The following is a 23,978-nucleotide window of genomic DNA, read 5'->3' as shown; positions in this document are numbered from 1 at the left end:
CAATAAGAATCGGCGGAGTTATGGAAATATCAATTTAATCACGTTGCTAATTTTATATTGACTTTTATTCATGACTCAAATTTACCGCCTTTTTGGAGACTGAAAACAGAGGACGTTCAGAAACAGAAATTGCCAAAAGTGTTTATTTTTTCAATTCTGTGAAATCCTAACAGATTCGTAATATTCAAATAAGAAACCTTTGACCAGAGTATTCCATTATAGTTTCATAATTTACTGATTAATCCCTCAGAGTAACAAAATACATATTACTTTGAGATTGATCCTATGGTTTATGTTGATTGAAGCATTCCATCAGGGTTTTCTGCTGAATTTAATAACTCGCCTATAGATGTATGAAAAAATTTATTTCAACTTCTTCAAATACTTAGATCGTCTTTAGAAACTGGAGAATGTTTCTTCAGATATTGGACGAAGATTGAGCTGAATTTTTAGGAATTGAAATATATAAATATATGTATGTGATCTCAATAACTATTTCGTCTTTTTCTTGCTCTCAATTTCACGATGACAATTAAAAATGTGTGTTTGCACCCAGAAGGAAACTTTCGGATAATCACATGTCGGATCTGTGAGAATCCAGCCTCAAGTGGACATGATGAATTATTTCTACTGTTATTCGATAAGAGTCACCTATAAAAACGAACCATAAACAATACCCAAAATAGTTTTGGATTTGAGATTTTTTCGTACTGAGAGAAACTGATAGCAGATAAATACTGAAATATAGCTACTCAAAATAATGTCTGTCATTAGTTCCACATATGATTTAGCCTTTTAGCAAAATTCGATTTATTACTTTATTTTCAATCGAATTACATTTTTTTATGGTTCTAGGGAATCAACATTATCGTCTTCATCATTCACAAATTAATGGCATTTCTCCCAAATAGTATTATCTGATTATATCATTGCAGTGGTGACGGTATAATAGCTGGTTGGACAAAGGAATACTATTCATAGGTCCTAACCAAAATCATTCTCATGGATCTTGTGAGGTTGTACATGACTTGAGATAGGGACAAAATAATACTGTGGTTATAAAATCCAGATGAAACTGTTAGTTTCCGATTGTCAAACCTAAGATGGATCAAATGGTTTTTGACGTCATCAAACGCAAGTTCATGAGTTTTGAGGTACCTACTGGTATTTACCGGCCAGTCGTTTGAAATCGGCTAAAGTTTACAAACAGATAACGCGAACCCACTCCCATTACAGAACTGAAGAACCCGGTGTATCAGTAATTTTCCTATACATACTACCTACTACTTATTTTAGTAATTTTGATTTGACACTTGCACTTGCACTTATTGGGAGGTACGAGCTAGATAACAGTGGGCGTATTATAGATTAGTTTTTAAGTTAAATCTACACTTTTCAATTAAAATTGAACACTACTACGCCCAAGACAGTAGACTTTCAGTGAGTAATCAAAACTTACTGGAATACAAGTTACTCTCGGAAATCCATTGTTTGTATAGTGCCTGTGTGCAATATAGTGTTAACAATTTTTATGTGATAAACAAGTACCAAAAACTTCGAAATGGCCTGGAGATTCAAAGCTAGCAAATACAAAAATGCGGCTCCCATCGTGCCAAAACCTGAGAATTATGTTCGAGATATCTGTGTTGGATCCTACCAAACTTATGGAAACAACATCACAGCTTCTGCAAAATTTATGGCATTCAACTGGGACCATGCAGGTTCCAGTTTAGCTGTTTTACCTCTGGATGATTCGGGTAGAAAGAGTAAGCTCATGCCTTTATTACATGCCCATTCAGATACTGTAACTGATATGGACTTCTCACCATTCCACGATGGACTCTTAGCTACTGGCTCCCAGGACTGTTTGGTTAAAATCTGGCATATTCCAAAAGAGGGTCTTCAGGTAAGGATCATGAATTTACTGATTTGAGATTGCAGTTCAGTTTATTTTTTGCTCCTACCAAGGATTTAAAAGATCTATGAATGCTTAATGACCATAGTTCGTGCCAAGAGAGTACTGTCCATTTTTTATAGAAAAGAGGCTCTTGAGATACCTTGCTTGTTGGTCATGCAATTTCCTCTTCAACACTGTTTCATTTTGTCAAATTGGATCAGGGGTTCCTGAGTAATTAGCTAATGTTCACAAATTTTTTCTTCTGTGATAGGGGGCCATTCAAAGACATTTGCCTATTCACCTGTGTGAATAATTGTCATCCAGCCATTCATTTGATTGTGCCCGAAATATTTCATCATAGGCCTGATAAAATTTTGCAATATATTCAGATACAGAGGTCAGGTTCAATTTTCTTCCAAAAATATGGTTCCTACAATATGCTTAGACATATTTAAAAATTCTATTTATTCAATGAATAAACAGATAGTATAACTTACGAAAACCTCAGATTAAGAATTCTTACATTGTTTTGTAGAATTTTATTTTCTTTGGGTATTTCAAATCTTTTCAAATAGAATTCAATTTTGAGGTAATGTGAAGTTATGAAATAGTATAAACACCTTTCAGATCTATGCATCTGTGGAGTTCACGGTAATCCTGTTTTATTCTTTTTATTCATAAAATTTAAATAATTTAGTTATGAATGATTGGTACCTCTTTCATTCAATATAAATCTGACATAACATCATTAAAAACCAACTTCAACTGTTTACAGACATATGTAGTATGATATCAACTATCAACTAAACAATGATTCAAGATATGAATTATTTTTTCAGTAAAAGGACAAATTTATTATCTTTCTGTACAATGATTTGATATTATGGCATTTCAATTGAATTCGGAATTGGTTCAATATATTTCACACATGCAAAGAATGTTTTTAAGTTGTTTTGATTTAGAATTTGGCATTGCCAATATTAGTTTCAAGGTGATTATATTAATTATTAATTTAAGATGAGTTTCCTATGAGCTAATGATGGAACTGTATGATTTCATAGCAAAAAATGCTTACTGGGGTTTTATTTGAAAAATTATAAAATAAAATTTTGAATGGTAATTGAACTATTAACTATTTTTCATTTTAAAAACCTAGATTCCTTCCATAAGTATGACTCATGATAACTTTCCATTACTGTAGTTGAAGTTGTAAAATTGCTGAAGTGTAATCAACTTGCATAAATTCATATAAAATAGTTCTTATTTCCAAGTATAATCAGTAAACATAATGTAATATCTTCAGTTCGTTGAACACCTACAGGTAGATATATTCAATAGTTTTTAATGGGCGTAAATTCATCCACATCAACAAAGTACACTGAGAGAAAAACATAAATATTTTTCTCTTTTACACCTTTATAGAAATACTATCTTTCAATGTATTCTTATTGACTGGTTTAGTGAAATCTCCTAGTTTTCCAGGTCGTTTCAAGAGATGAATGCTATGGTAATCACAGCAATACTGTTTAATTTTTGGATTCGATATTTTTATCATCAATTAAAAATGCATTTAAATTGAAAGGCGTATATTTTTAGGAGAGATTAATTTTTGGGAAAGAGAGATTTTGGCTTTCTAATTCTCCATCTTCATACACAAACTGGAAGAAAAAGCCCACTCGAAACAGCTACTTTCATGTATTCTTTGAATTACAACAAAGAAATATACTTTGTTCTTCCATGTGTTATGATAAAAAAATATTCAATTAAAATAACACCTTTTTTTTCTTAACCTCACGTTACACTAGGCGTTTTGGTAGATTGGGGGGGGGAGCAAGATCAAAACCTGCCCCCTTAATAATAATCCTAAGTCCGGCCCTGTACAAAGGCCTTTAAAAAATAATGATTTAATATTTCTTTCTTTGTAGATAACTCATCAACTGTATTTCCAATAAATTCTTCAATGACAACCTTCTTCATTCAAAAATCTGAATTAAATCTTGGACTATTTTAAATGGAAAGATTTTGTTAACTGAAAGAGGTTTTAATTAATAGTCAAATAAGTTTCTCAGTGTAGGTTTGATTAAAGAATCTATATCATTGACATATTTGGATCATAGTGTTATAAAAATTGGTTAGTAACATTACAATAAAATTTGTATGATTTTTACAAAATAACATTCATCTTATGTACCTATCTCTATTAATCGTTAAACAAATGAGATAAGATATATTTACATTTTTTTGTTATTGATTTTGTGTCCATTTAAGGAAATTTGTAACGCAGTAATATTTCCTAAAAAGTATTGAGTATTAATCAGATAATTGTGGATTCTATGTAACTTGTTTACATTTCGATAAGATTTTTTCAATGAACGTTGTACATGACACATATTTTCCATGATATCTTTTGCCTCATCTAAAGCACCATTTAAAAATGCTCAGTGTTTCCTGATAATTATTTCACCAGGAAATTTCGACATAATTCTTTCAGATGTAACACCCCTTCCATACATAATTGTTATGTGTCAAAATGAACAACAAAATTCACATAAATCTTCCACAAAAAAGGATTTCGAGAATAATACAAAATTACATAAAAAAATTAATAGCGTTGTGGTTGTTATAGTACTGTTATGGTTCTGGTGGGTGTGGTGTTTATTTTGGACTTTTTTAATAATTCTACTTTTCTTATGTAATCTACCAAACGGGCTTGTCCCGTTAATAAATAAATAAACATGAGTTCTTATGGCTCAAGATTGGTCTTATTGTCTTCAGATGGTGGTTTCCCCAAAATTATCAGTAAATACACAGAAGTTTGCTAGCAACTAATTTCAGTTCGACTAATATCGCCATAAATAATTGTAGAAGTGACAAGTCATTTATTATTATAGGAATCTATCAGCAATGCGGAATGTACATTTTCTCATAAACAACGACGAGTAGAAACTGTTGGCTTTCACCCAACGGCAGATTTTCTTCTGCACTCCACATCCTATACCAATCTGACTCTTTGGGATCTGATTTCCGAACAGGAAATATTTTCGAATGGAGACCACACCGAAGTTATACAATCCGTCAGCTGGAAACGTGATGGAATGCTTCTTGCAACTTCTGCTAAAGATAAGCAGGTATGAAACGGAATATAATTATTGTGAGCATTTAATGTCAAGTGGGATTCCATTATAAATTAAACTAAGAAGAATATCTTTGATTGAGAACAGTTAAAGTGAATTAAACCATAAAAACTTTCTCAGTTCTTGATATAGTCTGTATCACCCTATATATAGTCTACACAGCTTTATAGTCACGGCAGAATCTCACATTTTACTGCTCTGCAGCATGAACAAACATAATATTGAATTCTCCAATTAAATATATGTGTGAAAACTATAATTCAATATGCAGATTTTGCAATATTAATACTTGCTCGGTGAATCATATAAAAATAGTTGCAATGGAAATTTGAAAGTGATATCATATCTGTTTTTTTTCTTTTTTCTTCTTTTGTGTTGTAAGAGAGACAGTTATTGTCAATCACTTTTACTGAGTATCACCATGAATAGTTATACTATCAGTTTTTTTTTATTCAAAGTCATATATCATATTATATTCATATATCATGTCAAGATTGAACATGATTTGTTAATTTGTTATTTTATCTACCACTTATCAGTACTGATGTATTTAATTATGTCCTGTAATTGGGTGTTACCTGTTGGGCAATAAATTATATTATTATTATTTTTTTATTATTATTATACGAATTCAATCCGAACACCTAAATACAAGACTAATGTATAAGATAATAGTATATAAAACCTCCCACATAAAAATAATGATTATATTAAAAAATTATACTATGCCGCCCATGCCATACAAAGAAACTGCCGACGTTCGGCAACTTTTAAGTTTTTATGTCATTCGAATTGACTTTGTATATACTATACATATAATATTTGTTTTCTTATATCATAAAGAATTTCAAATATATAGGTACGTATTTTGGATCCAAGGGCAGAACAACCGTGTCTCAAAACTGCAAACTCTCACCCAGGAATCAAAGATTCACGGGTGGTATGGCTAGGGGAGCAAAACAGAATTCTAACAACTGGATTTGATGCTCAAAGATTGAGACAGATCATCATTAGGGATCTAAGGAATTTTGGGGAGCCTGAGAAGACTTTGGAGTTGGACTGTTCAACGGGCATTTTGATACCATTGTATGATCCCGATACAGGGATGTTATTTTTAGCTGGAAAAGGTAAGAATTTCCCAAAATTCGAGAAAGCGATTGTAGAGAAAACTAGTAGAACTTATTAGTAGTAGAACCTGTGAAATCATAAAAGCAACCCTCATAGAATTAATTACCTATCTGTGGCAAAATAATAATATTGAATTTTGAAAAAATTCTTTGAAGGAGACACAACAATTGGCTATATGGAAGTTACGGACAAAGAACCTTTTCTTGTCGAGGGTATTCGACACTCTGGCGAGCAAACCAAAGGTGCTTGTTTGGTGCCAAAACGAGCTTTGAATGTTATGCAAGGAGAGGTTAATCGCATACTACAGCTGACCAGTTCGTCAGTCATTCCCATTATGTATCAAGTGCCAAGAAAAACCTACAGGTAAATTTGAAAACTTTGGCTTGTGTGGCATGCTCATTATTATGTTTTGCAGAGATTTCCATTCAGACATATACCCAGATACTCCTGGATATATTACTGAGTTGTCTGCCTCTCAATGGATGGAAGGGAAAAATACTACCTTACCAAAACTCAACTTGGATCCTGGAAAACGAGAAAATGGAGAAGATCCCATAGTAGTGAGTTGAATTCTGAATTTTTTTTCAATACATCATTTATATCATGTACGCTATCTGATCATAAAAAAAGGTAAATTTTCAGATTTTTCAAAAAATATTCATTCATTAGTTTCTCTTTTTCCCCTTCATAGTAGTCCTCCTCAAATATAATACACCTTTGCCAGCGTTTTTCAAATTTTCAAATCAGTTCTAATGTGCTTTTTTTTTAATGTTCCTGAGTTCAACAATTCAGTATTTATTTCCTCAATTGTCGCAAAACGGCATCCTTTCATGGGTCTCTTCAGTCTTGGGAACAGGAAAAGGTTGTAGGAGGCCAAATCTCAACATTTTCATCAGTAGTTGATGTGCTGGGGTGTCCTTCTCGACCTTCTGTAGAAATCTTGTACCACTTGTAAACATTTTTTGATTCAGAGTACAATCACCGTATGCCAATGTCAGCATTTCAAGTCTTTTGGGTACTTAATTCAATTTTTTATACAAATCCACTATTTTCGAGAGCATAAAATCGCTGAACACGCAAAACATTTTTAACTTTCATGTCACTCATCAACAAACTAAACATCAGGTGAAACTGTGAACATATGTTGGAGACATTCACCTTATTTTTTGAACAGACCTCGTATTTATTCCCAAAATGAAAAAGTGTTGAAACAAATTCCAAAACTTCTAATTTATCTGTTCGTCTTCATAACCAATACCTACTACCTCTCATGATATGCCAAAATTTTCTTTTAATATGTTTGAAATAATACATATGAATTTCCCTTTCCTTCTCATTATTTTACATATTATGTTTAATGCAATGTAGAATAGCTACATAAAATCCTGTTGCAAATTATTCATGACTCAACTGATACAGAATTATTACAGTACTATATATCTAACTTTGTTCACTGGTGTGATATAAATCTACTGCAATTAAATATAGACAAATGTCAAAAATTTCCTTTTTTTCAAAACAAAATTCCCATTAACCGGCCATATAAAATCAATCAATTAGAACTGAAAACAACAAACCACAATCAGAGATTTAGGAATCGCTCTCGACTCAAAAATGTGATTTAAACCCCATATTGCAAATATTACTTCTAAACCACTAAAAATATTGGGTTTCATTCTTAGATCTGCAATACCTTTTCAATAATCATATATTGTTCAATTGTTAGATCAATAATCAAATACAATTATATTGGACATTCTTAATTTGTTCATAGCAGATTAAAATCAGATCTTACACTAAATCATAAAATAATCAACGTTATAGCATCAATTCTCCGGAACTTGTCGAACATATAACTTTAAATGTGAATCCATAGAGAACAAGAAATTCGGAAATCTTCAAAGTACCTTTTTGTCGTACCAACTATGGCCAGAATGAATTTGTAGGTAGAATTTTGAGACTTGCAAATACATACAATGTAGATTTAGAATTTTTTAATTCTTCTTTGGAAACATTTGAAAAGACTGAAAAGATTGTAATTCATCAACTTATTTTTACGATTTTTTTTTAATTTCATTTTATATTTTTTTCCTTAAACCTAGCTCAGATTACTATTAAATACATATGTGTGAACTTGTTAATTATTTTGTAAAAAATAGGCATTGCCGTAAATAAATAAATGAACTTTCTATGCCACTCTCGAGAATTCTTCTTTATTAGTTGCGAACATTTTCTCATTATTCAATGTTGTAATGTAAAGATGAAAATTATCAGTACGTTACAAATCCTAGGGAAACAGCAGATCGTTTCAATAGATTTTTCACTCAGTTCAGCAATGAATATAAGGTAGAAACTGATAACATAGCATACAACAAAACTACAATATTTCTCAGACCAGTGGATTGTCGAGAAATAGTCAATATATTAAATGATTTGCAACCAAAATACTCATGCGGTGTGGATAGCATACCACCAGCAATATTGAAAAAAATTTCAGAGTACATATGTGAACCCTTGGCAAACATAATCAATTAAATCCTATCAACTGGTACTTATCCAGATGATCTTAAAATAGCTAAAGTAGTTCCAGTCTACAAGAAAGGTTGCAAGAACAACATTAATAACTAGCGACCAATATCATTACTGCCATCACCTGGTAAGATATTTGAACGCGTAATTTATAATAGGCTCATCTCATTTATAAACTCGAATAATATTCTGAATTCCCACCAATTTGGTTTCAGACAAGGAATGTCCACCGAACTGGCGATATTTAATGCGGTAAAACAAATAACGGAGAATGCTGATAGCAAAAAAACCTCGGTCGGCTTGTACTATGACCTCTCAAAGGCCTTTGATATGGTAAACCACAAAAAACTCCTAAATAAGGTGGAAAAGTATAAGGGTTATGAACTCATTAGATCATACCTATCAAATAGATCCCAAGTTGTTAGCATAATGAACGCAGATAACCATTATATATCTAGTAGAATTATGATTAGGCAGGGTGTACCTCAGGGCTCTATCCTTGGACCAATACTTTTCCTTCTTTATGTGAACGACTCACCCAAAGCCTTGAATCTTAGTAGTGTATACCAGTTCGCAGGTGAGACATCAGTCATTATAACTGGAACAAATGCGTTAGAACTCTCAACCAAAGCTTCAGCCATATCAAATAGTATAGTCAAATGGTCAGAGGCAAATATGCTTAAATTAAATATTACCAAAACAGTACTAGTAATTTTTAACAAATCAATAAACTGCAAGGAATTTCTATATGTAAAACTCCAAAATAGGTCTATTCCAATATCGGATCACACTAAATTCTTAGGTGTCACGATGGATGCAACTACCAGTTGGCAAACCCATATAAATTTATTGAATAACAGATTAAGCTCTATTTGTGGTGTGATACGATACTTAAGGGATCAAGTCTCTGTTTGTAGCCTGAGAACATATTACTATGCACATGTGCAGTTATTGATTTCATATGGTATTATATTTTGAGGTTCTTCAGTAAACTCACAAAAAATATTTATTACTCAAAAAAAAATCCTGAGATGTATCCTAAATCTAAATCAAAGAAGCTCTTGTAAAGAGTTCTTCTGTAAACTTGATATTTTGACAGTGCCCTCGTTGTACTTCTTGGGTCTTGTCTGTTTCGTAAAGAAATATCCATACCTGTTTCCCAGAAATAGTGGCCAATATTCGAATAATATGCATATTAACACCAGACAATGTAACGAACTAGCTATTCCCAGCCATAACTCAACATATTATGAGAAAGGAGCTTACTATCAGGCAATAAAAGCATATAGTTAACTACCGAAGGAACTTAAAAATATCACAGTCTTCAAGAAGTTTAGAAGTTCAGTTATTTCTTACTTGAGACATAAATGCTACTATTCGTTTAACTGCTGGCTAATTTGAAATTTGTTACGAAAATCATTAATAAAAATAGCTATGTAAATATTGTTTATCATGAATATTTTTGAAAAACTCTTTAATTTATATAATTTTCAACTGTAATTTGTAGATGATGATACATTAATATCTGTTAATTTTAAAATTGATAATTCCAGGTAAATGAGAATTAACTTCTCGAAAGTTTGACTTTTGCTGTGTCCACTTGTAGATCGTATTGCAATAAAATTATTATTATTATATACACACAACATTGTTGAGTCATGTATAAAACATGTGAATAAATCATTATTATTACTTTTTCAAGATTCACCGTGGACCTCTTCAGCAATTGCGTGATGAATACAGCACTCAGAAAAGTAAGAACCCGGAGCCTAAACCCAAAATAACTGCCGCTGTGACAAAAACTGAATATCAACCAGTGAGAGATATAGTCAAGGACTTGGAGAAGGATAACAAACAGTCTGAGGAAGAACGAAATAACTTGATCACGAGGAACTTGGAAAGCGAGTTAGATAAGGTAAATACTCCTGCGGTCGTCCCTCCTAAACCTTTACCCAGGACTTCCAGGACAAGTTCTATCTGTGAAGCTACCATAGAAGATCCCAATGCTCCCAAGCCTGTGGCTAGACCCCGTACTAACAGTGTTGCCCCCATTGTGACCTCTGTCAATCCAAGCGTGCCTATAGCTGGAGGATACAAGGTTATTTCAAAAATTTCGGGCACGATCTTGTGTTGAGTTTAATTCTTTTTTTACTTTCATTATTATTTATTTTATGTAGGATAGCCCATTTTTGTGTTACTGGTTAGATTTGTAGGGTTATGTTGTTGCACTTATGCTCACTTGCACGGGTGACATCCGGTACTTTTCCTTAGCTAGGTTCCACATTATCTTTTGATTAGCTTGTGAGTGTCCTATTTCAAATGAACCCCAATTAGCAATGGCAATGTTGCCAAAACTAATGAGTTTTATGTTAATGCGAGGGTTTCTGAAAACTAACATAGTAATGTAGGTCACAATTTCAATACATTCATTGTTACTGTATGTCAACATGAAAATTACAAATTGATTATTTATAGCATGCCTATCAACACATCAAGAACACATAACGAGTGTTATTTGCAGATCTTGTAAAAACATTATTTAATGAACAGCCATACAAAAATGATTAAAAAGAAATGCATCAATAGAACAAGAAAATTGTACACACTTCAGCAACTTTTGATGCTTTGTACCACCCACACATACCCTTGAAATATTTTTAAATTGCTAACATTATAATTTCTTTATAGATCAATTGCCAATAATGGAAAACGAACTCATAATTCTGTGTTGGTAGAGTTTTTATGCCCCACTTGATTATTTTTCGAAAGACTAGCTTTTTTCCTCTTTCAAAAATTTTCAGAGCTTTGTTTTTTTTATGTTTCTCAGCAATTATTTTGTGTTTTAGTTTGAGTGTCGTTTTGACTATAATTTCTCCCGTCAATATTCTTTCACCTTTTCAGCCGAGACTAGGTCCAAAACCATTTACTCCTCCCAATCTGGGTGACAATGAAAATGCCTTTACCAAGGTGTTTGCTGTTCCTGCGGTACCAGGTCAAAACGGTATCTGTTCTGACAAACCACAAAGCCCTGTCGAAGAAAAAGATAAGTCACCCACCATCGCAGTAGCCGAACCGGTTCCCAGCAAAACTGATACTGAGAGTGGCAAATCAGGTTCCAGTGGTGAGGATGAGACCAGCGGTGACTCTGGTTACATACCTAGGACGCCCACGACTGCTGAAAGGAGAAAAATGTTCGAAACCCATTCGAACTCTAAAGAAAATGAGTCTGAAGAAAACCTTGACTCGGTTGATTTCGAAAGAGGATCCATGAGAGCTAGTATTGCTGAAAGGAGAAAAATGTATGAGAGCAGGTATGAAGACTTGTAAAATATAATTAAATTTCCTGACATACAGATGAGTGAAAAATTAGTATTGAAATATACTTATTGAATTTTAGGTCACAATCTGTTCAGGAACAAGGTGTGGAGAAGAAGGAGGGATCCCCAGTGATGTTGAGAAGGAAGGACTCATTGAAAAATAAAAAGAATACTGAGGACTTGCTCAAAGACGATAATAATCGAAAAAGTGTGCCTATGCCGAAGCAACAATCAATGGATCCTGTTAGCGTGAGAAAAAGTGAAGTTTCCATGCCAACGCCAAAGAGGACTTCAACCGTTTTTGGTAAGAAAAAAAAGAGAATATTTTAAATTTGACGGTGATTCAATTTTTTTTTTTTCAGGTCGAGTGTCAAAATTCAGACACCTCAAAGGAACGCCATCGCACAAATCTTTCCACATAGAAAATATTCGAAATTTGAGCAGGCAGATCTCAGGAGAATGTGACGGGTTTCACGGTAATACTCAATTTTCATTCTTTTTTTTGGGAGAATTTTCATCAATCTTATTATTTTTCAGCCAATCCTGAACGAGTGGCGGTACCTTTAAGTGGTCCCGGAGGCAAAATTGCTACGTTTGAACTCAGTAAAACAGGTGAGACAATTTATAATATTATCTGAAATGTATAATTTGATAAGTGATGGATTATTCATGACAAAACTTTTAATGTCTTCCTTTTATTCTTCACCTGAATCAATTTGATAAATCACAAAAGTATTACATAGAAATTAGGGTGTGTAAGGGCAAACCATTAATTTACTTCTACATTTCTTGAATTGAAGTTTAGCAAATCATTATTTGAAATCATACATTTTTGCCACCTTTTTTGTCAAAATTATTATGTTGAGTTTTATGAGTTATCTTGAGTGAAAAGAACAATAATTATCAGAGCAAGAACCTGTGAAGAGCAGGCCTTCCTTATTTTGAAAAATGAAAATGAATGTAAGATCAGGCATTCACGGGACTTTCAGACTATATAGCTCTTTTCACAAATTCTTAAACTATATAGAATTCCATTCAATATGCCTCTCTCTTCAATTATCATAGGTAAACTTCCCGATGGCGTAATTCCTGCATTGGTGAACGGCAACAACATAATGGACTTCGCTTGGGACCCATTTGACTTTTGCAGACTAGCGGTTGCTTGTGATGACGGTGTCGTTAAACTGTGGAGAATCCCAGAAGGCGGGCTTCTTGAACCCACTAATGAACCCGAATCGGAATTGAACGCACACTCTGATAAAATTTATTTCATCAAATTTCATCCAACTGCTAAAGATGTTCTTGCGACAGGTAAGAATAATATTAACAATATTTATTTATAATTCAAATACAACTTACACAAAGTCACAAAATTTCATTATGAGTGCACAACTTAGAATTGCAAAGTAAAATAACAGTGTTTCAAAAGTTTTGTAATATCTCGGTGAATACTTATTCAGTTTCATCGAAATTGGATGTTCGGTAATTGATGAAGTCGACGAAGGCCGTTTCTGCCTGTTCCTGTTTTTCGGAACATTTCATTGATTTCCTCACAATAGGACTCTGCTGTGGTGGTTTGGCCCGGTTTCAGAAAGTTATAGTGAATCAAATCAGCCGCTGACCACAATACAGTAACTGTGGTTACTGATTTCTTCACATATAAACGTTGCTAAAAAATCCGGATCAGTAGACTTGTAATAATTTGACCATTTGATTTTACTAATAATAAACCTAAATTCTGAGACACCAACATTTGAAATTGGTTTAATTAAAATAATTTTTTCCACAGTAGGCAGTTCATCTATAGCAATTGATATTTCTAGGCCATAGTGGTCAGATATGTTATCTTTATTAACTTGTGCATCTGAGTGGTGGTCGAAATTCATCAAAATATTATCAATGCAGGTGGAGGAATGATTGGTGACTCTAGTTGGTTCTTGTATTAAATACCTGAAGTTGAATGCATCCAATGTATTACACAGCAATTTTTTTTCTACTGATTTAGTGGAAAAGTCCACATTGAAATCCCTTAGTACCACTACCTTTTTAAATTTTCGGGTTGTAAATTCAGCGAGAGAGTCAAATGAAGATATGAAATTCAGAAAATTTCAGTTACCTGATCGATATAAGCATACTACCAGAATATTGAATATAGTTATTGCAGCAAACTCTGCATCAACTTCAGTGCAATATCTATTTATATCAAATTTCAATGATTTTAAAACTTTTAAATCTCTTTTGAGTAAGTTTTTGCTGAGAAAAGCATTCTATTCTGTGAAGGAATATTTAAATGACTGAATATGACCTTTTTTTTAACCTTTTTTTACAAATTTTAGCGTTGAAAGTAGGTTGTGTATGTAGAATAGTCTTATAAATAGGTTTTTCTACACCCGTACTCTAACAATACACTTATATGACCATAATCCGTTTCATAATGATATCCATTATGATACAGATTTTTCATAACGATACAGATTATCAACCAATAGAAACCCATAATTTTTCATTCAAGAATCCTGTTCCTTTGTTTGTCCTAGATTCTAACCTAAGTAACTAATTGCTTTATTTGTCAAAATCAATTTTCATATTACCTACCTATATTATCAAAATGTCTGAAAACAGCGATATAGAAGGAATACCATCGACTCCAATATTTTTAAAAGATCAGATTAATTGCAGTTGTTATATTCAATATAAATATAATTAGAATCTTTATAGTTTTCATATATCCATGATAATACCATTAAGTTTGTGTTTTTTTAAAAAAATATGAGGTAATTACTGTAAATGTGTTCAATACAAATATAATATTTATAGTTTTTCATTATTTATCGGGTTTAGAAAAAATAGCGTATGCAACTCTCATGTAATGGTTATTAATACACTCGCATATACCATACAAAACTCGCCTTCGGCTCGTTTCGTATCCCGGTTAATGCTCGTGTCTTAATAACCATCATTACATGATCGTTGCATAATATACTAATATATTCTGATTTTAGTTGACTAGTCTAATGAAGTAGTAACATTTGTGTACCAAATAATTTTGTAACATATTATGTTCTGCTTTTACAGATGATTAAATTCTATTCTATTCTATCCACAGCATTCGTTATAATATAATTTCGAGCAAATATTGCCACTCCGCCATGCTTAAGCTTATATTTACAAAAGTAACTTACCAAATTGTAATTAATGATGTTGATATTAGAGATTAAATCACTTGTCAACCAAGTTTCACATATACAGACTAAATGATATGGTTTTTCCTGACATATAATATTTAATTCATCAATTTTATTAGCTAAAGATTGAGCATTTATATAGAAAATTGATAATTCCTGATTTTATTCATATGGCACTATATCAATTTGATGTTTGTTGGTTGACATCCTTGCATTCGTATTCAAGTGTTTAATACAGGAATGAGCCTCAGATAATGAGTATTCCTCATTCCTCATCATGAAATAATTTCTTCAAATCACTGTGACATTTACTGGGGCAGATCCTTTAAAAAAAATTAAGTTTTTTGTCGAAATTGCCATTCTAAACCTAAACCCTATTCTTGTGACATTTGCCACAGGAAATTCTTTCACTCCTGTAGATTGGAAAGACACAAAAAAATCCACATAAGGAAATTACCTTGTCGGTTCTGTAAGAAATCTTATTCCTCAGAAACTTTACTCAATGAGCATCTGATAGTTAAACATGGAGTTAGCATTGTTGGAGTTACTGTCACTGAGAGTGACATGGAGGAAAAGATATACTTTGAGTATGAGCAGTTGGTGGTAGAATCGAAACAACAAAATTTGGAAGAAACTGAATCAAGGAGTTGAAATTTTCAATTTTTATATGTTCCACTGACATACCTTATCTAGGCAAGTTATAATTCTTTAGTAGAATCGATCACGGCTTGATTTTATTCTTATAGTGAAATAAATGGAAATATACTAGTTATGTAAATAAATAAAGCAACAAATATTAAAAAAAAATCTAAACTTTAAGAAACTGATGAAGCAGTATATGATGGAATTTGCCGATTCTTGTTGAAAATCCATAACTAACTTATTCAAAAAACTCTTTATTGTGAGATTTTCACTAACCAGTTTTACAAAAACATAACACGTGTTATGCCATAATTTTGATGAAACAGTTTTTGCACATGATGATCTTCATTGATTTAACTTTTCTGTTTTATTCAGGATCATACGACATGTCAATAAAATTATGGGATTTGGCGACTTTGACCGAAAAAATCACACTGAAAGGTCACACTGACCAAATGTTCAGTTTTGCATGGTCCCCTTGTGGTTCCTTCTGTGCCACTGTTAGCAAAGACAGCAAAATTCGTATCTACAAACCGAGACAAAGTGACAGCCCAATCAGAGAAGGAAAGGGTCCTGAGGGAAATCGAGGAGCTAGAATTGTATGGGCACTAGATGGCCATTTCATCGTTGTCACTGGGTTTGATAAGGTTTCCGAGAGACAAATAACAGCATACAAGTCCAATGATTTGAGTTCACCTCTCAATACAGTAGGTTTGGATGTATCTCCTGCGATTCTGATACCTTTTTATGATGAGGACAGTTCAACACTTTTTGTTACTGGAAGGGTGAGTTTATATTTCTCAACTATATAGTAGTTGTTTACGTTTTTATTTTTTCATGTGAAATTGATCAAAGGCATTTTCAATTTTTCACTCAAATTCCATTAAAATGTGACAGGTGTGTACCAAGGGTCTCATTTTGGGCCTATTCAATATTTTCATTAATAATATTGAGTAATAATTGTATAAAACAAATTATAGTCTACCATGAGTTTACCTTTGCCTTTATACTTTATAAAGTCAATTATTGGTAAGTTTCAAAAAAAACAGAATATCGAGGCAATGTAAATGTATAATAATAATAATAATAAATAATCCAAGAAAATCTTCCATAACCATGGTGTTTTCGAAAGAAGAAATTGAGTTGTATCAATTTAAAAGAGCAATGTAAAATATTTAAGTATAACACAATTGTAGGAAATTGTTTTTATATTTCTGTCAGTAGATTCATTTTATGCTAGAGATTACAATTCTACCTATCAGATGAAAAAATAGTATAACAAATGCCCTTAGGTAGCCTCACTGCAAATTGAACTATGTAACCTTCCGTCTTATACACATCGTAGAATTTTTTTTCAAATTCTCTACATTGTAAAGTATTAAAATGGTTCACAAACTACCTCACTTATCGGGCGCAGCTAGTTAAATATAATCAGGTGACATCCAGTACTTTGAATGTAATTTCAGGAGTTCCTCAAGGGTCAGTATTGAGTCCACTGCTATTCTTGCTGTACATAAATGATATTGTGATACATGTTAAAAGGTGTAAAATAAAACTGTTTGCCGACGATACTATGTTGTACTGTTCTGGGACACATAATGAAATCTCAGAATGTTTGAATGAGGAACTATCAAATATAAACGAGTGGTTATCCTCAAGTTAAATGTAGATAAAATAAAATGCATGTTACTAGGTAGCAAATATCGTTTAAGACAACTGCAAGATGAACAGCTGTCATTGAATCTTTATATTGATAATGTCATCATTGAAAGGGTAACAACTTTTAAATATCTGGGAGTGGTATTGAATCAAGAATTGAACCTAAGACGCACTGTAGTTATATTCAGAAGAATATAGCCGCGAAAATTCATCTTTTTATAGATTGAAAAATAAAACAAGTGAATATGCAGAATTAACAATTTATAAATCAATAAAAGCACCCTACTTTGACTATTGCAGTACATTACTCTATTTTGTGAGCAATGAAAATCTAAACAGACTACAGAAGCTTCAAAACAGATCCATAAGGGCACATCTGTGGAATACATGTTGGAAACACTGTCTCTTATGTCTGCTAAACAAAGGATAACACTGAATATGCTAATATTTATATTTAAAATCAAACACAATATGTTGCCAAATTATCTGAGTGATCAGTTAACCTACACAAGTAGTATTCATACACACTCCACTAGAAATAAAATAGGAAAATTTTATATCAACAGAGAACATATAGGTTGTGACTCGTTGTATAGTTCTGGTCTAATTGCATTTAATAATTTGCCAAGTCATATAAAAAGCTGTGATTAATTCAAAAGAAAATGTAGTGAATGTACTTCAAGTAGTAGTCATCAATGACTGTACTATGAAGAGAATTATTTGCTAATAAAGAGTAATAAAATATAATATAATATATATGAATGAAGAACATCTCTATTTTCCTTACCTCATCAATAAAACTTTTGCTTGATTCAAATTGAATATTTCAGGGTGATTCAACAATCTATGCTTTTGAAATAACAGAAGAAACTCCAAATATTTGTCCTTTGAGCCACCATCGATGCAACGGGTTACATCAGGGTTTATCTTTTCTTCCCAAAAATGTCTGTGATGTCTCTAACGTAGAGTTCGCCAAAGCCTATAGACTCACAAACAATTCGATTGAACCTTTGTCGTTCACTGTACCAAGGATAAAGGTAAGATCAAGTGCTGGGTAAAATCAGATTATCAATATTATTGGTTTTCGAGAAATCACAACATAATTCGTTAAAGGCAAGAAATATTTACGTCCCCCCTGTAACGATTTGTTTTTTCTATGTAGACTGATTTATTCCAAGACGACCTATTCCCGCCAACTAGAGTTACATGGACACCCACATTGACAAGTTCTGAATGGTTTAGTGGAAGTGATAAAATTCCCAAAAGGATCAGCTTAAAACCTGAAGGAATGGACTTACGTAAGTTATTTTGATGATTTGTTACACATATCATTTATAAGAAATTTTGAGTCTCCAAGCTTATCAGTGAAATCTTCAAATTTGTTTCAAATTTTGATGATTTCAAAATATTGATGATGATATTACACTCTCAGAAACTTTGTATTTTATAAAATTGTACTCACTGTGTATAAGTTTATGATGATCGTGAATAATGAAAGTAGTTTCAAATTTTTCATGACATTTATTGAAAAAGAAAGGTTTTCGGCTTTCTCCTTCTTCATCTTCATATAAAAAAAATGTGGAAAACTGGCAAAGGAAGACATAGACATATGTTCAAAATAAAGTCTTCACAAAAATTTGTGGATTATGCATACAAGTTACTTCCAGATATGAACTGGAAAAAAGCCTTTCCAAAAAAAAACTTTAACATGAACTTTGAATTACAGAAAAAACCTTCAAATCAACTATTTTCATATGAACATTGAATTAAATGAAAATCACTTTTTTCCATTCAACTTGTACTCCAAACATTCGTTATGGAATTGAATTGATCGTTCATAGGAACGCTACTTAATTTTATATGTGAAACTGTTACGATATTAAAATTCCACTCGAATGGACACTATGATCGTCATCGGCGGACTGTAAAGTCCCAGTTCTAATCTAATCTATTGTTTTTTCACAGTATCGGAATCTCAAGGACAACCAAACACTGCCAGCGAAAGAACAATCAATAAATCTGCTTCGACACCATTCATAGGATCTGCTCAGGCATATAGAGGAGTGGGATGGGATGCAGATATATCTGGACAAACGAAAAACAAACAAGAAGAAGTAAGTTCTAGGTTTTATAGTGGAGATTGAAAAGTGTACCAAATAAATAATGAAGAGAATGACTTTTTTTTCTGAAAAATTAAATTTTGTAAAGTCATCCTGAATTTTCTCACAGTTGAATTGCAACAAGATGTTGACTTTGAGTTTGAAAGTAATACCACTCAATACTTTCATTTTATAGTTTGATTTCAATATTATACTTCATCATGCAAATATTGTACTTATTTATGGAAACATGTCAGAAGTATATAAGTTTTAGATTTTAATTCAATCTGATTGACGAAATTTATCACAATAATGTAACATCCAGTATGATCACCTGATCTAATGCCATAAGAATTCTTATGGGGATATATTAAAGGCGATTTGACATTAGGTCGGACACACCACCGATGTCAAATAATAATAATAATAATATTTATTCAGTTGGATTATCATCTATGGATGACATTGAGTATGTCAAAACGTGTACAAATACAAAATTAAAAATAAAAACTTCGTGCACTTAGAGGCACAATTTACATAGATAATATAATATATAATAGTCAAAACCTAAAATAACATGCCATTTATGCAACAGCACCGTTATTAAAATCGGCCTAAAATGTTGGACATGTTCATACTATATAAAAGTCAAAACCAAAAATAATTTGTTATTTATGTAACAGCATCGTTATTAAAATCGTCCTAGAATGTTACACATGTACAGGGTTATAAGTTATCATCCATATATTCTTTGAGATAATAATAGGATTTATCCAGGAGCAACTCTTTGATTTGATAGTTATACTGTTCTACAGCCAGATTTTTTATTGTACTTGGAAGTTTATTGTACACTTTAATGGCCATAAGCCTGGGACATGATTCAGATACAACTAATCTGTGTGTTAGCACTTCCAACTGTAGTGAATTTCTAGTATTATAATTCTTATTACCATTGACAGTAGGAAATCTGGTTATGTGCGATTTTACATATTTTAATATCTCATAAATGTATATACTTCTAACAGTCAATATTCTGGGATTTTGGAAGATGAGTTTGCAACTTGTCCTTCTAGTAACTCCTGCTACATACCAAAATTCAAAAAAGAACCTTATGGTTCTTTTTTGAATTTTGAGTATTATGGAACAATCACTAGATGCTCCCCAAGCTATAATACCATAGGAAATGACAAAAATTTTGTCTCCTCTTGTTGTTAAATTGATTCATTAATTGACGTTACTAGTAAACTGTGATCTGGAGTGGTTCTTGAATGATTAAAACGTAAAAGCACAGTTTTTCTTTCATTTAATAAGAGACCATTTGTCTGAGAACCACTTTTGGGTTCTTTTTATTTCATCAGATGCTTTATTAACTGTGGCATTAATATTTTCCTGAGTTATCAATAAAAATGTGTCATCAGCGTTCATAATGAACTGATCACTATAAAAATCATTTACATATATTATATATAAGAGTGGATCTAATATAGAACCCTGAGGAACCCCGAGGGAACAATTTTTAGATTCTGATTTATTTCCGCTAACCTCTACATAGTAGTATCTACCCTCTAAGTAACTTACAAACCAGTTGTGTGTTATTCCCCTGATTCCATACATTTCAAGCTTTGTTAGGAGAATTTTGTGATCTACCAGATCAAATGCTTTACTTGAGTCTATGAAAATCCCTAGGATTTTTTTACCTTCGTCCAACTCACTGTACACGTTGAGGCTGTACTCGTTGCTAGAAAGCAGTTTTATTATAAGTGATAATGTTGTCCGAGATAGCATTTCGATAATCTAAATTATGCGAATTGAAAATGGCTTTTCTCTTTTTTTTGTTTAGTACTAAACTAAAATTTTGAAAAACTCTAAAATATTAAAGATATTCTGAAACATTTTTTATTTAATCACATTCATCTTTTATTCAGTTATTAGTCAGTTATTATAGTATGAATTGAAAATAAAAAACTGTTGATACATTCTTTATGATTTTTTCCATTTGGCATCCTCTGTATACAATAAAAAATGTATTTTATCAACCCAATAATCATATATGTTTGTTCGTTTTTTGTTATTAATTCGACCAAATCTGAAATAGCTCCCTTTGAACAACTATACAATATTCTTGTTTATTAGAGTCATATATGAGATCAGTTCAAAAAAATAAAGTGAATGTTCAAATTTCGCGGGATAAGTAGATTTTTTCATGTTGGTACAATCGTCTCGAACTTATGTTCACAGTTTCAGCTGTTAATCATGTGAGAGGCATAAAATTTAGAAGAATTTTGCGTGTTCCGCTATTTCGACTTTTGCATCATGACAACGCACCTGCTCACTCGTCATTGCTTGTTCATAAGTGTTTGATCAAAAACACCGCAATCATACCCCAGCCATCGTACTCACCAGATTTGATACTTTTTTTCTGTTCCCAAGATTGAACAGAGCTTGAGGAGAATATTTCAGTGTCACATATTTTTTGAGAAAAGTTGAAATTCACATTATTTTTCAACAGATCTTGTATATTGGACTTTCATGAACAAATCACACATTTTAGACAGTACTGTATTTATATACTGATTTGTATGTGTAAAATGTTTTTAATTATATATGATTTCAGTTGAAAAAATCTGTGAGTAACAAACTGGAAGTGAACATGAGTTTGGAACAAGACAATATGGAAGGAGTAGATGAGAAGGAATGGAATGAATGAAAGCGATAACTTTCCGGTTGGACACCGATATCGTCGTTTACTATAACAAAATTTACGGAAAAATATTATTTTGCTCTCTCATGTAAAGTATACTTCGTGAAACATATTCTCAGCCTTACAGTATGATATAATAAGGTTATGTCTATAAGGTTCAACTATTGAACAAATTCGTACATGAAGCTTCTTATTATAAGTTTTATTATTTTTATATGATATTTATACATGACTTTGCTTCGCCCTCTCGATGAAACTAGACTATGTGATGGTTCTTTTTTAAATTCAAGGTGTGCTGGAAGAAAGAAAAGTAAATTGGATCAATTATTTTCTCTTAAAAAAAAATAATGATCACACTCTTAGAAATTTTACTTTCTGCCAGAATTATTGCACATTTTTAATATCTGGAAGTCAGTTATATTCTCAAAATATAGTTAGGTCAAAGATTTATGTACTATATAGTTATTTTCGTAATTTCATTCTGGTTTTTCCCAGTGAGTTATTTTTAATTTGAGACTTTTTCTGTTGGAAAAGTAATTTAATGTTTTTGTTGTGAAGGTATATTGTGTGAATTGAAAATATTTTCTTATTTTGGGGTCGAATTATCAGTGGCCTCTGTATCGTTGAATGTGACATATGCTTCGTGTATTCTCCTAGAGAAAAAGCAATATTCCAAAACTAGTTGTAAGTTCTTATATAACAATATCTTTATATTTTTACTATATACCCGGTTTTAATGAATAATTTAGTGAAGAAAAGCTGTTTGAACAAAATTTAAAGTTTATGAACACCTACTTGAGATTACCTTGAAAAGCTATCTTCAAATTACTTTTCTTTCGATGTGATTTGATCATATGCCAGCAACTATGGCCTATTACTGTAGGCCACCTTGAATCATGTCCTAAATGGTATTCAAACAATTGTGTTTTGTGCTTGGTGTCCCTCAAGTCCTTTATTCTAGAGGTACCAGGTATATTATTAATATAATGGATATTACTAAAATGACGTCTAGTCACTTTTAACATGCTTTAATCAATATTTTGTGATCTCTGTTCAGATACTCTGCCATTTTAATTGTTAAATCGAGCATTCCAAATCCGGACCACTGCATTTTTTTCTGTTTTTTGAAGTAATTTTCATTCCCTGCAGCTGGTCTGTGCCAAAACTTATAAAAATCATCATTGACCAAAGTCGCTCATTCCTCAAACATTTTTACAAAAATAAACGCTCAAAAATATATCAAGCGAAATGTATTTTGGTACATTTTTTAGTCGTTAAGTGCTATACATATAATAACTAATTGTGTATGGTGTGATTTGCCTATTTTTCCTGTTGTTTTTCAATACTATCGACACTAGACAATTTTGAATTAATTATTTTGTAATGAGATGTAGAACAACGGGAAAAGGTGAACACACGGTGGAGCCAAATTTTGATATTATATAAATTCTTATTGTTTTTAATTCAGTCTTGAATTTTTGGGCCACCTCGTAATATTTGTATTTATATGTGTAATTCTTTATCATTTTTATTAGTGTTGTAAATGTAGACTGTAGTTTCATATAATTAACGCCAGATAAATTATTGAAATAAATTATTTCTACCATTTAAAATCATTTTTTGTGTTATTTCTCGAAGTATGTGCTTTTAATACTGCTCTTCACTAATCACAAATTATATATTCAAA

At 32.0% G+C, this 23,978-nt stretch overlaps 1 protein-coding gene across 2 annotated transcripts; it reads left to right on the top strand.

Moving 5' to 3' along the window:
- The first annotated feature begins 1,209 nt into the window (after positions 1–1,209).
- On the top strand, positions 1,210–23,907 carry pod1 (coronin). 2 transcript variants are annotated; one of them, XM_023157407.2, is made up of 16 exons: positions 1,210–1,906; positions 4,789–5,025; positions 5,891–6,158; positions 6,315–6,522; positions 6,575–6,719; positions 10,391–10,786; positions 11,590–11,999; positions 12,086–12,309; positions 12,368–12,481; positions 12,543–12,617; positions 13,071–13,316; positions 16,208–16,617; positions 18,322–18,528; positions 18,654–18,789; positions 19,457–19,605; positions 22,205–23,907. In XM_023157407.2, the coding sequence occupies exons 1-16, from the start codon at positions 1,562–1,564 to the stop codon at positions 22,295–22,297; spliced, it is 3,663 nt and encodes a 1,220-aa protein (XP_023013175.2). In that variant the 5' UTR covers positions 1,210–1,561; the 3' UTR covers positions 22,298–23,907. The 2 variants fall into 2 exon arrangements, with proteins under 2 accessions (XP_023013175.2, XP_023013182.2); XM_023157414.2 differs by having other exon boundaries at positions 1,211–1,906; positions 10,391–10,603.
- Positions 23,908–23,978: the final 71 nt, after the last annotated feature.

This window comes from Leptinotarsa decemlineata, unplaced genomic scaffold (assembly GCF_025532065.1).
Source record: "Leptinotarsa decemlineata unplaced genomic scaffold, Ldec_3_MD MMD2_tig00026336_RagTag_RagTag, whole genome shotgun sequence".
NCBI classification, from domain to species: Eukaryota; Metazoa; Arthropoda; class Insecta; order Coleoptera; family Chrysomelidae; genus Leptinotarsa; species Leptinotarsa decemlineata.
This window is presented reverse-complemented; position numbering and strand designations above follow the sequence as displayed.

Excerpts from the sequence above, each read along its gene's own strand:
- pod1 (XM_023157407.2), top strand. The coding sequence starts at position 1,562 with ATGGCCTGGAGATTCAAAGCTAGCAAATACAAAAATGCGGCTCCCATC. Across the intron at positions 1,907-4,788 it reads TTCCAAAAGAGGGTCTTCAG|GAATCTATCAGCAATGCGGA; the intron begins GTAAGGATCATG and ends TTATTATTATAG. Across the intron at positions 18,790-19,456 it reads ACCTGAAGGAATGGACTTAC|TATCGGAATCTCAAGGACAA; the intron begins GTAAGTTATTTT and ends GTTTTTTCACAG.